This window comes from Mizuhopecten yessoensis, unplaced genomic scaffold (genome assembly GCF_002113885.1).
Source record: "Mizuhopecten yessoensis strain PY_sf001 unplaced genomic scaffold, ASM211388v2 scaffold383, whole genome shotgun sequence".
NCBI classification, from domain to species: Eukaryota; Metazoa; Mollusca; class Bivalvia; order Pectinida; family Pectinidae; genus Mizuhopecten; species Mizuhopecten yessoensis.
The window spans coordinates 68,733-82,220 of record NW_018403519.1 but is presented as its reverse complement, the minus strand read 5'-3'; the positions used below and the strand labels follow the sequence as shown (position 1 = coordinate 82,220).

Below are 13,488 nucleotides of genomic sequence, written 5' to 3'. Positions count from 1 at the left end.
CATCGTCAAAGGAGTAGGAGTCCTCAGCGACATAAGATGCCCACTTACTCGGGTAAAGAGCGCTGGGAGCCATTCGCTCTTAAATTCACCAGGATAATAGAAGACAGTAGATGGTCGGACCGTAAGACCAAACAACGGTTTTTCGATTGTCTGGTGGGTGATGCGTTGGAGTACGCAGATAAACTCCCACGAACTCTTGGGTTCGCAAAACTCAAGAAAAAGATGAAGGAACGGTTTAGCGACAAGGACGTTCCAGTAGTGGCCCGCAGGGAGCTAAACTTCACTAGACAAGAGGAGAGTGAGAGTTTGGCAGAATTTGCTCAGCGGATTCAAACCATTACGGGGGATGGCTTTGCTCACGCAGACACCACCACCAGGAACCAGATCGCTACGGAGGCATTCCTCAAAGGCTGTCGCGAGAAGATGGCAGCACAGAGAGCCATGGAGAAGAATCCCAAGACGGTTCACAAAGCTCTGAAATACATAAAGGCCTCCGTGGCCAATCAGCGTGCTTTGTTTGGTTCTCGCGCGCCTCACTACCCTAGTAGGCAGGTAGAGTTTGCGGAGGGCACTAAGTCGGGGGATGATAAAGTAGAGGAAGCCCCTGTACAGTTCTCAAAAGATGAGCTACAGGAGCTAAAGAAATACCTGGCCCGGCTTAGTGCGGGCGGCGTATCTGCCCGTCCGTCTTCTCCTCCACCTTGGGGTGACTACCGATCTCCGGAACGCGACCGAGGGTTCCCTCAAAACTATGGGGGAAACCGATCTCCGGATTATCGTGATAGGACACCGGTCCCTTATCCCTCATCAGATTATCGCGATAGGCCCCAGTACCCTCGTCCACCCCAGTACAACGGACGTAATAGGTACGACGGTAGACCCCGCGACAGGTCACCATACGCTGAACAAGGTCCTTCGCGGAACCGTAACTGGTCACCCAGATATCAGGGGGACTCACCTGGCACAGGGTCACAAGGCCGAGGTCAAAATCAACCAGGCAGGGGCCCATGGGAACCAGGGGGAGGCAACAACAGCCCCGCCAGTTGGGGTAACGACCGAGGACGGAATACCCAGGCGTACCGTCAAAGATCTCCATCTGCGTCCCCGGAACCATATAGAGGGAGCAACGGTCCCGCCAGTTGGGGTAACGACAAAGGACGGAATAACCAGGCAGAGAGATCAAGGTCTCCATCACCCACGCCTAGAAAGGAGGTCCAACCTTTGAGGGAGGTGAAGCTGGCGGTCTCAGATGGCAGTAGCATCACCATACCACTCACTTTGAATAGAACTCCTATTCAAGCTGTCGTGGATACAGCAGCAACTATGACACTGATTAAGCGGGAGCTGGTAGACAAGCTTGAGGGGCCACTGGTGCTTGGAAAACGAGTGAGGCTCCGGGGTTTTACTGGCAATGTGGAGATAGTGTGGGAAATAAAAGACCTACATATCGGAATAGGGAATACTGAAGTACCCTGGACCGTATGTGAGGCCCCCATCATGGACGACATGTTGCTGGGGGTGGATTTCCTGTCTCGGAACAACTGTGTCATCGACCTAGATGCGGGCGTCGTGTTCATTGGTAATCAGGCAATACCTATCACATCAAGGTTAGAGGAACAGAGGACATCTTCTGCTGTCAAGGTAGCACAAAATGTAACAATACCACCAAACACAAGATGGCCTTGCATGCGACAGAACACAGGAGCACCGGGTTTACTCCCAACATGATGATGTTGAGAAGGGAAACGTTACAGCCACTAGATCTCCTATTGGGTCTCCCGACTCCCGCAGATAGGGAGCCTCATGAGTGGGTAAGGCATTTGGTTGATTCGCTGGCAGAGGTTCATACTGTTGTCCGGCAACAGGTGGGAAAGGTTCAGCGGAGACAAAACGGGAGTATGACCTTAGGTTGGCGGAAACCATATTCGAAGTAGGGGACGTCGTATACAAAAGGGACACGTCCACAAAGGTAGGAAAAAGCTCGAAGCTCAAGCCCCCTGGATAGGACCATATCTGATAGCTGGGGTAAAGCACCCAGTTTACAATTTGAGGAATCACAAGGGGTCAAAGCACTGCCATCATGATCGGTTAAAAGCTTACAATGGGCGGTTCCTGCCCTTGTGGTTGCGTCGCATGAAACATTCTCTCTCATTGCCCGTACAGGTGCCGGTCGTAGGTGCAAAGAACCGTGAGACGTGCATGCAGGGACCAGAACCCCCGAGGGGGGGCAGGTTCCCCCGAACCCTTGGTGGGAACGCATGACGAGGGTAGTAAAGGACAGGTCTCTGAGCATGGGCGCCCAATCGTTCACGAGCGGTCAGGTAAAGCTAGTGTCGTTCCGAGTGGGGTGCGTACCCGCACGGGGAGGCAGACCAGGGCACCACAGAAACTCGACAACTATGTTCTTCACTAAACTAGTGCAGAGCATAGTTGGTGGTATAGTATATAAAAAATACTAAAAATACTATACCCAGGTTTATAGAGAAGCGCTCTAGGGATAGTAGCAAGGATAGTAAAAATCCCTCCGTATTTCCTTGGACTTGTTAAATGAAGTCACAGGGTGCGGGTGAGAGAGACAGCTTTAATTTAGAGCGGGTCTTCAAAAAAGGGAATTTATATTTCATCATAGTAGAGGAAGGTTTTCTTTCCTTTACAGAATGGACTACATCCTTAGAGTAGACTACTCCTCTAGTGAGGAGTCCTGGAGTGCCGAGGAGGAGGCGGCTCCTCCAGAGGTGGAGATAGCTCCTCCAGAGGTGGAGGAAGGGACAGAGGGCCCTGAGAGGGAGGGGGATTGGTCAGAGTTCCCCTTCTATGGAGTGTCTGACACCATCCAAGGGATGGGAGAGGAGGCCAGTGAGCCTGAGGGGGAGGTCCTCGGTGAGGGGACCCAGGATCCCGAGGAGGAGCTGGCCTCCAGTGAGGAGGACGGGGGTGGAGCCCCAAGCCTGTGATCAGGATGGGCCCACCCCAGTTCATCCTGGATTTGCCCGTGGTCTCCGGGGTGGACCCTGTGGTCCCTGCTCCCAGGATCACTAGGACGGCGCCGGTCGAGACCGATCCGGAGTCGGTCCGACTGTTCCTGGGGTGGGGGGCCTTCAGGGCACCCCAGAGACCAGTGGAGGAGGCGGTTTAGGCAGCCGCGCCGATGCCTTTCCAGGGGGCCCCTTTTCCTCTCAATTCGGAGGAGAAAGAGGCACCGGGAAAGGACCGGAAGCCAAGGAGGAGGAGGAGGTCCGGAAGACGAAGGCGGTCAGCTGCCTCTGCGGCTCCCTCCACCTCCGGTCAACCTTCAGGACCCAGGCTGAACCTACAGCCGGGTCCGGAGGTAGGCGGTCAACCTCCTGAGCGGTTTTCTGCTCGGAGGCAAGTTTGGGAGGAGCCTTCCTGCCAGTTAGCTGGTAGGGGGCTAGCTTCCCTTACAGGGGAAAGGGGGTCTAGGGCCCAGTCCCTGGGACCCCTCCCCTACATTCCGGCCGGGCCAAGGGAGGGTTTGCACCTCTAGAGCGGTTCTCTGCTCGAGGCACAGCCTCCTCCGCCGAGAGGCGTCGTGTCCCTCAGCTGGCAAGCGAGCAAGGGGCATCGTCGTTCTCCGGCGAGCCGGCTAGGAACAAAGGGGTCAGGTACCGGACCTGTGACCTGTGCCCGGATGTTGACCGCCACCCTAGGCGTCACGCCCTCTCGGTACACCTCAATTTGTTGGTGAACGGGGAGGGCGGATGCCTAGACACCCTAATCATGAGGGCAGCCCCGAGGATGGCTGGGACCAATGGGTCAGGGGCCTGATGCGCATGCTCTGTGCACAGGCCCATGACTGCGGGGTCCCGGACGTCCTGGGTCTTCTTGCCCTTATTGTGGAGGGGAGGCATTACCCAGCGCGGGCTGTGGATGCCCCACGTCCCTTCTCCCCCAGAGAGACCTTGGTGGCGGAAGCCATCAACGACTTCCTGGGGGATGATGGGCCGGTGTCCCTCAGTCCGCCCCGGTCCGTTGGCAGCCTTCTTCACTGGAGGCTGCAAGTGGCTATCATGAGGCTTATCCCAAGAGAGCGGCGCCAGGGATACCTCGAGGCGCTTTTTGGTCCCCGGCTCGGGGGCTGCCCCAAGGACCGGCTCCGATCGGCCAACTAGTTCCTCGAAGGGCGGTGTTACTGCCCCAAGACCATCCGGCCGATCGGAGGAGGTAGGTTCTGCGCCGGCTATGTGCTCCTCTGTCGATGGCGGTGACTCTGCCTCCAGAGGACCAGGTCGCCTGTGTGCCCCCCACCGGTGGCAGTCTATGACTGCCACTTCCATCTGGATGCTCTGCTAGCGAGAGGCAGGGCAACCTCCTTCGCTGGCTTAGCGGCTCAGGAGGAAGGTGGGGACGTAGTCCTTCTGGGCGGGGTGGTCAACTATGCCTACCCCGACAGCTGGTCTAGGCGCCAGGGCCAGGTGGCTGGTGACCCTAGGGTCAAGGTGGCCATTGGCCTGCACCCTCATAAAGAGGGGGAGGGGACGCCACCATATGGCTTTCCTGCAGCAGCTGCGGGACCCGGCCTGAACAGCAATAGGGGAGGTAGGCATCGACCTGACCTCCAATTGTAGCTGTGCGGGCCAGTGCCCCAAACCTGCAGAATGCCGGCAGCAGGTCACCAGGGATCAGGTCACCACCTTGACCACTGTCCTGCAAGGGGCTGTGGTTGAGGGTGGTGGCCGACCGGTGATCATTCACTGCAAAGATGGGGGCAGTGGCCGGGCAGCGCAGGAGGCCCTCGGATGTTTCCGAAGGGTGCCAGGGGCCTCCACGCTGGCGGTGCATTGGCACTGTTACACTGGGTCTGTGGAGGATATTGAGGCTTGGCGGCAGCTGCTGCCGAACCTCCATATCGGGGTGACGGCTCTATCTCTAAGAGCCCCCTCCACGCGACTGGCCCTGGGAGGCATTGACCCTAGCAGATTACTGCTAGAGTCGGATACCCCCTACCTGGTGCCTACGGGAGCCGGGGTTGGAATTAACAGCCCCTGGCTCCTAAGGCACACACTGGAGGAATTGGCCTCGCTCAGGGGAGATAACTTGTACCTCCTGGCGAGCCAACTCAATGCCAATGCCAGGGGGTTCTACTCTTTCGAGTAAGGGACCTCCTGGCATAGCCAACTGTCGCCACTAGTAGTGTGGCACGACTGTAGTGTGGGGAGGGATTACCTCCCCACCAGCTTACTCCCGAACTCCGTGCAAGTAACCTCTCAGCACGTCAGAAGTACGGTTGTAGTAAGGGGAGTGGGATACTCTCCTCCTTAACTCCAAACTCAAAGTGTGGGGGGGGGGGGGGGGGGGGGCACTGAAGTAGCCCCCAGATTCGTCTGTGGCATCCACAGGCAGGGGAGGTTAAGCTTCCCTATTATCTCCCAAAACCAAGTCATCCTACATCTTTATACAAATTGGGAGGGCATTCTTTCCTTGAACATGTTATTGACTCCCTGGGTCCCTTTTGTGATAAGACAGCTCCCTTTACCAGTAATTGATAGGATAACAGCTTAAATGGGTCTGTCTACGGGCAGCGTGCCCATCAATGCAATTTGCAAAGGAGCACACTGTCGGATTGACCAACAGTGTTACCACATACCCCATAGCTGATATTGGGCCCTGTCACGGGGAGACTATTTTCATACTTATCAAGGCACGGGGTGACTGTGCCTATTGTGTGGATTATATTCATTTAAGGGGGATATTGACCTCCCCATTTATCCACCTCTGGAGGGCCGACATCCGTCTGGCCGACTTCAAGCGCCAACACCTAGGCGGTTTCCCATCATCGGACTTCTTCCTGGCCATAACCAGGCCCCAGGAGGGGCCTTCATAAAACGGGGAGGAGTGTGGTGAATTTCGGGAGAGTTATCTCCCTTGGACCGTGGACCGCATCCCTGTGACGCATTGGCGCGGTCTCTTATACTTCTTGAAACACATCGAACAACACGTGAGTGATTTTCCTCCGCCTTGCTATTTGATTTCAGGAGCTGAGAGCAGTTACAACTACTTGTTGTGACGGTGTGTGAAATACACACACCGAATTCACGACACCTTCTTATGAAATATACCGATTCAAATTTTGCTGAAATTCACTCCCTAAGAGTAAAAAATATAAATATGTTAAAGAAATCCTCAATCGTCACCTGACAGTCTAAAACTCTCAATTGACCCAGATCAGTGCTGTAATTTTACCGCACGCGCGGCATGCACAAGGCCAAATGTAAAAGAAAAAGATGCATGCAAAAGGCATGACAGGCACGAGGTATCAATACCGTTATATATAACAACAACATATAGGTTGGAATACTACACTTGCATCATACATGACCTTTGAAAACAATTATTTACTTATAGTATTGCTGTCGTGTCCGCTAGTTGAGTCCGACATGGCACATGACGGCGTGCTATTGTTGTTATCTTCTCTGCCTCACTTTCGAAACAACCACGTGACATATATAAATAGATCTGCGCGAAATTTACGCGGGGCTTCCCCGAGATTTCAGTGGTCAAAACTGGACATTGCAAGCAGAACTCGACCATCATATTGCCGTGGTATAACTTTTGGAAGGCCAAAGAACGCATTTAGACCCATTTATTTTGTATTTTTTCCCCCGACTAGCCCCTTTAAATTATAATTAGACTGCCAATAGGTTACATAATTTAGGAATCTCAATTTATACGGAATGCATAAATATTCTGCTGCAGTTAATAATTTTCCTTAGATCCAGAAATATTCATCCAATTTAGAGAGTGTGCTAAAAGAAAATCCATTATCAGTGAGTAATTGTTTATTTAGAGCATTTGGCTTGGCATTATACGGTCACGTTCTATTCATGAGATAACCTTAGTGTTTCTATGTCATTTTCCTACCAGATGAAAATAATATGAAAGTATCCTTTTTTATGATGGATTAAGAATACCAGTACTTTGAATTTGTTCAGACATATTGTGTCAGTAGCTGAATTGTATAATATCTAAACATTCACATTTAATTGAAAAACAAATTAACAAATATATATTTTTTTTATTTATTTATTTAATAACATGCTCAAATCCAATAGCAAGTATAGTACAGAAAATGTTTGACACTAATGTTTTGGTATATAGCACTAGTCTAAGTATACATCAGGGGAGACGGGGAATCCATAGTGTAGAGTTCGAAGTCATTTTCAATCTCTTGAAAACATGAGGTGAAATCTGCATACAGATGTTTCATCATAATCAATATCACTGTTGCAGAAAGTCGCCGTCAGATAAGACAAGAGACAAGTCATTATTGTTTCAGAAAGTCACCGTCAGATATGACAAGTCATTATTCAAGTTCACACTAAAAGTCCTATAGAACTACATCACCAAGTCCTCAAGCTAAATCACCAAGTCCTCAAACTAGATCACCAAGTCCTCAAGCTAGATCACCATGCAAGTCCTCAAGCAAGATCACCAAGTCCTCAAGCTAGATCACCAAGTCCTCAAGCTAGATCACCAGGTCCTAGAACAGACAGAGTAAGCTATGGTCAGCGTGGTGGCTAGATCATCCTCCTCGATCTGCTGATGGACGTGGTCAGGCTGTGGAGGGAGGGGCAAGGTGCTGCTGTCTATAGCAAAGGTATCAAGGATCAGGTTAGATAACTCACGGATCTGGTTCCACTTAATGACACGGTACTGATGGAAGGCCTGTCTCACACCCTCCACTACAGACTTCCTACTGAGGAGGTGTAGTCTGAGCCCCTGGTGGCCCTCTTCATGGGCAGAAAATATCTTAGCAGTAAGGGTGCTGAGCTTGCTGTCTGGAAATAAAAACAATGAACATCTCAGAATTTTGTAATCGATATTCCACACATATGTGTATATAAAATGATGTATCTTGCTTTGGATAGAAGAGATAAAGTGTACGAAATATGTTTGCTTGTTGTGAAGACCTCTTTTTACTTCATTTTAAAGACAAAACCCATGATTGACCATTTTATTAGATTACATTATTAATGTGGTACCAAGTCTAGTAATTACCTACCTATGAGCTGGATCTGTGTGAATGCCTTATCATGGGCAATTAGAAGTGTCTGCAGTTCTAGGGCCAGGCCAGCAATTTCCTTGTGGTCCATGATCACTATAAGTCAGGTGCTTTGAGTTTGGAATAGGTAGTTTCTTCGTTTGGATATCAGAGGGATTGTATTAGCCACAGTAAATCCCCCTGGTTTTATCATGGCTTTATTTTAATTTGAGTAACTTTGAGCAACTCTGACCTCCTCCATATCTGTGTCTCTGAGGACATTTACATTCGGAGGGGTAGATCAAAGGGTCCTAATTAAATTGTTATTATTAATATATGAGAACACAAAGGAGAAGCCACTTGACCAATTATAGGTTAATCCCTTTGGTATTGTTAGAAGATAGAGGTAGAACAAATAGCTGTCTGAGAGGAATTATCAGCGAAGCCTTACTAGTCCCAGGTGTATTTATCCAAGCATTCATTACCTACCTGTGAAATTCACACCTTTCTTTTGTTTAGGTTAAGGTGTAATTACACGCAATTATACACATGTAATTTTTTCTCATTAAAAGTGTGATTAAAAAAATTGGGAAAGAAAACATACTTTATTAAAAGATGATATTGATTGATTGCTTGATTTTTTTTGTCAAATTCGAAAAATCATATTTATTCAACAAATCGATGTTTTATAGAGGATATTTAATGGTGTCGTCAGTAATAACAAACATTAGCCACACGAGTGAAATATATTTGTTATTACTGAAGACACCATTAAATTTTCTATTTATTACATTTGCATAAAATATGAAAAAATGTAATGCATTAAAAAAGGGCGGGAATGACGTCAGTATAATTATATAATTGTGACCGGGCGGAATTCTGTGCTGGGTGCCTTCGGCATGGTATTTCAGTGTGATAGCACTATAAAGGTTGGCATCATATCCGCGCTATCACAATGAGGTAAGCACGCCAACATACCTTGCCTCCTGCATACACACACACACACACACACACGCAAGCACGCATTTTCCTGATATAATAACTCTTATTTCACAAGCAGCAAATGTATTTTTACTTCGCAGCGATTTCTAGAGCAATACCCTAAATAATTATGAACTGCTATTACCATTTTTAACGTATAGCAAATGACAAAGTTAATCATTTATAGGTGTTTTATTCGTGTATAATAAATAACAAGACATAAATATTCGTCTATCGTCGTCCTCCAAAGTTGGCATTGATGGCATTAGGATCAAAGCTTCCTGCTGCGCTTGCGCCGCTGGAACTGCTGCCACCAAATCCACTTCCTCCAAATCCTCCACTACTTCCACTACTGCTATCACCCCCGGTACTGCTGGGTAATAAAAGGATCGCATGTTTGATCACGTGCAAGAGTCATTACTAGTAGAACGTGGATCACAATTGTATACTGAATCAGTTTAATCAAAATCAAACAGAAATAGTACAGTCACTTGTCTTTTGAAGTGTTATGGCTGGGAAACAAACAAAACAGAATAGAGAACAAACACCTTCTGGCTATATCTGTTGTATAATTACCCCTCAATCTCAACACTTGACATATCATCTTGAAATAACAAAAGCTAAACAAGAAAACAAACCTGCTTCCGAATCCACTTCCGCCGAATCCACCGCTGCTGCCACTGCTGCCCCCACTACTACTATAAATAAAAGTAACTTGTAAGGTTAGTATTCATTTCTTTTTTAAGTAATAACCAAATCATGTAATAATGAACCTTTCTCCGTCAAGACAAATGGTCACACCTGCTTCCAAATCCACTTCCGCCAAATCCACCACTACTGCCACTGTCCCCACCGGAACTGCTTCCAAATCCACTTCCGCCGAATCCGCCACTGCTGCCACTACTGCTATAAAAAGAAAACACTCGGTAAGTATAACACACAGTCCCTTGGAATGTCATAACAAAATTGCGAATGAATATTTTGATATTTTTATGAAGATATGTAGGCTCACCTGCTTCCGAATCCACTTCCACCAAATCCACCGCTACTTCCACTACTGCTCCCACTGCTGGTAATTGGTAAGTAGGGTAATATTTAATCTCTATGTCGTATATTACAAAACTGTTTGTGTTTCAGTTGCCAAATTTTCACTGGAACTATAAAATGGTTTCTTTACTATACAAAATAAACATGTATGTAACCTTTCCAGTTTTGATCAAATGTTGAAAGATTTCCAGAACTGTTTACATTAGTTAAACATATTATGAATAATGAAAATGAAAGTAGAATTAGAAATGTGATATAGTCAATTTTATAGCTGCATGACTTTAGATGATGTATCATTGGCCTATAAATAATGAGTCTACCTATAATGGTGTCCTTTTGGGAAGTATTTTCACCTATATTGTATAATACTAAAGATTCATTGTATACCACTTCACTGATGAACATACAGGTTGTCACATTAAAAGGCTAGTGCATGCACCTGCTTCCGAATCCACTTCCGCCAAATCCACCACTACTGCCACTGCTACCACCGGAACTGCTTCCGAATCCACTTCCGCCAAATCCGCCACTGCTGCCCCCGGAACTGCTTCCGAATCCACTTCCGCCAAATCCACCACTACTGCCACTGCTACCACCAGAACTGCTTCCGAATCCACTTCCGCCAAATCCACCATTGCTTCCACTACTACCTCCGCTGCTGAAAGCAAGGATGAGATATTAAGCCTATACATACATTAATCATTAGATTTATGTATACTTTTCTATCATATATTATATTTTATTGAAGGAATGTATTGTCAAAGAATATCTAAGGAGATATTTGAAAACATTGATATGATACCTGCTACGGAATCCACTTCCACCAAATATGGCAAGCCAAGTTGTCATTTAATCATGGAGCAATGGTGAACCAGTACTTAACAAAATTATATCAGATATCGTATATATTATATAAGATATCTTATAAACATATAAGATATCTTATTTAAAGTTTATGAGATATCTTATATCTTTTATAAGATATCTAATTACATTGTATATCTTTTATAAGATATCTCAATTAGTTTTCTTTTTCATTTTCTATAAAAGATATATGATATCTTATAAAAGATGTAAGATATCTTATATAATATGTAAGATATCTCTTTTTTTTTATAAGATATCTTATATTTTTTATGAGATATCTTATATAATACATAAGATATCTTATATCTGTTATGAGATAGCTTATATTATATAAAGGATATCTTATAAAGATAAGTATATAAGATATCTTATTAAGTATATAAGATATCTGATTTAGTATATATAAGATATCTGATTTAGTATATAAGATATCTTATAAAGTATGTAAGATATCTTATAAAGTATATAAGATATCTGATAAAGTATATAAGATATCTTACATAATTTGGTTAAGTACTGGATCAACATTGCTTCCTGAATAAATGACAACTTGACTTGCCATAACCAAAGCTACCAGAGCTTCCGCTACTGCCTCCGCTAATGTATATAGCAGTGGTACAACATGAGAAGGTAGGTGGAAAGTTGAGCTTCATTGTGTTATCTTTGATCGATACGTATGCAAAATGAAAGATTCGTTATCAGTTTTAGTTTAAGCTGTTACATTTAACCTGACGACAGAACTACTTCTATCGGATCCTGACCCGCTGTATATAAGATACGTTATGATGAATTATGTATCACAGTACTACAATTATAAGGCTTTTACACATTATCAGACTAACATCTGTTGTATCTGTTGAAACGTGGACCTGCTTCCGAATCCACTTCCGCCAAAACCTCCAGTACTACCACCGGAACTGCGTCCGAACATTTTGGAAATTAATGTAAATTGAAATGAAATGTTTTATCGAGAAAATGCTTCTTTTTAAATTTTGCGATAGCTGTTTACGACACATTGTATTTGAAATATGCAAAATGGTATCGTAAATGAAACGTGAGATAACAGTGTTTAAAAGTATACTCCCGCCAAATCCACCTCTACACTGTTATGAAGGAGCACAAAATGTCTTATTACTGAATTTTATTTCAAAACTAACATCCGTTTTAAACAGAGGTCATAAAATATTTACTAATAAACTGTTTAGATCGCCATTCACTGCAAGGGGTGATTTTTTCTAAATAGATGTTCCAAGTATCATACAAACCTGGTCCCGCTACTTCCGAAGCCGGCGGCGTTAGGATCGAAACTTGCTCCCCCACCGCCACTGGAACTGCTGCCAAACCCACTTCCGCCAAATCCTCCGGAACTGCCTCCGCTAGAGCCACTGGTGTTCAGCGGGAATAATAGAAAAAACATATCTTAACTGCATATCACATAATAGATTATTGAAATCCGCTATTTTCAATTGGACATAAGACTCTTAATTAAACTTAATTCCATTTGTGACAGCAAATTGTAGACCTTTTTGTTTTCATGGTAGAGTATAAGATCACAAACCTGCCGCCAATTCCACCACTAGTGTCGAACCCACCGGAACTACCTCCAGCACTGCTGCCGAACCCTCCGCCACTGCTTCCAAAGTTGGCGTTTATCTTATTTGGGTCAAAGCTGGCCCCACCACCGGAACCACCGCTTAAGGCGCCAGCACCACTGCTGCTACTGCCATCACTTGTCCCAAATGCCATTGCATTGGGGTCAAACGTTCCGCCTTACAGAAAAAGAAAAGGACGTATTTCCTTCAAACGTTATTTCTCTGATATCAATACAATACGCCTGTATTAATTATATATTTCTAACGAATCAGAAAGCATGAGTTTATTGCGCGGACGAATGTATTCACGAGTGCGCGGAGCGCACGAGTAAATATATCCGTCCGTGCAATAAATGAGTGCTATCTGATTCGTCAGAAAAACACATACCTTCCATATTTGGTAGAGATCGATACAAAGATTTTATAAACTTTGATATTTTTTGCAAATACCGGGAACATTTCAGTTCCCCATGACAAGGAGATTTCCATACAAAGCAGTTTCGACTAGTAGGTAAATACAACATTCCGTATTGCACATGTGCAATACAGAACGTTGAATTACTATAACAAGATTCAACAGGTATGTGATAAAAGCCGACTTAACCACCATTCAATAGCGATGACATACCATTCCTTTTTTTTAGTTTTTACCTCTTTCGGTGAGCTTTCTAACTTTCTAAGTAGAACTGGCTATTTTTTTCCTAAATTAGTTGAACCAGTATCCTGTTACGTAATCAAATCATAGTTTGTACAAAAATAACTTATCTGTTTTTTATAAATTGCATGTTAATCTTTACAAATCACTTTATATCAAGATATATTATCAATAGTATCTGCTTGTATTATTTGGATATAAAAAGAAGATATGATGCGACGTAGCCAAGACTTTACCATCGGAAACGACGAAGGCTGGCAGTAAGAGAAGACAGAGACAGGTCCAGACCTTCATTGTGAACTCTTGGACACGGACTGACCAACGCAGGCAGGGTCAGTCCTATCAGT

The 13,488-nt window shown here is 45.5% G+C and overlaps 2 protein-coding genes across 11 annotated transcripts in view; both read right to left on the bottom strand.

The window, feature by feature from the left end:
• LOC110447245 (keratin, type I cytoskeletal 9-like) overlaps positions 1–13,441 on the bottom strand; it is a 16,768-nt gene extending 3,327 nt beyond the window's left edge. The window contains exons 1-9 of one of the 10 annotated variants that reach the window (XM_021492859.1): positions 13,378–13,441; positions 12,453–12,663; positions 12,160–12,279; positions 10,572–10,685; positions 10,467–10,523; positions 9,993–10,049; positions 9,782–9,886; positions 9,619–9,678; positions 9,157–9,353 (exon numbers count right to left, since the gene is read on the bottom strand). In XM_021492859.1, coding sequence (XP_021348534.1) covers positions 9,212–9,353; positions 9,619–9,678; positions 9,782–9,886; positions 9,993–10,049; positions 10,467–10,523; positions 10,572–10,685; positions 12,160–12,279; positions 12,453–12,663; positions 13,378–13,435 — 924 coding nt within the window. In that variant the 5' untranslated portion in view covers positions 13,436–13,441 and the 3' untranslated portion in view covers positions 9,157–9,211. Of the gene's footprint in view, positions 1–9,156; positions 9,354–9,618; positions 9,679–9,781; positions 9,887–9,992; positions 10,050–10,466; positions 10,686–12,159; positions 12,280–12,452; positions 12,664–13,377 lie in introns of those variants that run through there. The other 9 variants (XM_021492814.1, XM_021492804.1, XM_021492838.1 and 6 more) reach the window with 9 other exon arrangements.
• On the bottom strand, positions 7,452–8,273 carry LOC110447299. The gene is made up of 2 exons (XM_021492905.1): positions 8,021–8,273; positions 7,452–7,796 (listed from the first exon to the last, which is right to left on the bottom strand). Exons 1-2 carry the CDS (start codon positions 8,109–8,111, stop codon positions 7,489–7,491), a joined length of 399 nt encoding a protein of 132 aa, XP_021348580.1. The 5' UTR covers positions 8,112–8,273; the 3' UTR covers positions 7,452–7,488.
• Positions 13,442–13,488: the final 47 nt, after the last annotated feature.

Coding starts and splice junctions, on each gene's coding strand:
- LOC110447299 (XM_021492905.1), bottom strand. CDS start 8,111: ATGGACCACAAGGAAATTGCTGGCCTGGCCCTAGAACTGCAGACACTT. Junction 7,797..8,020: donor CACACAGATCCAGCTCATAG/GTAGGTAATTAC, acceptor TTTTATTTCCAG/ACAGCAAGCTCAGCACCCTT.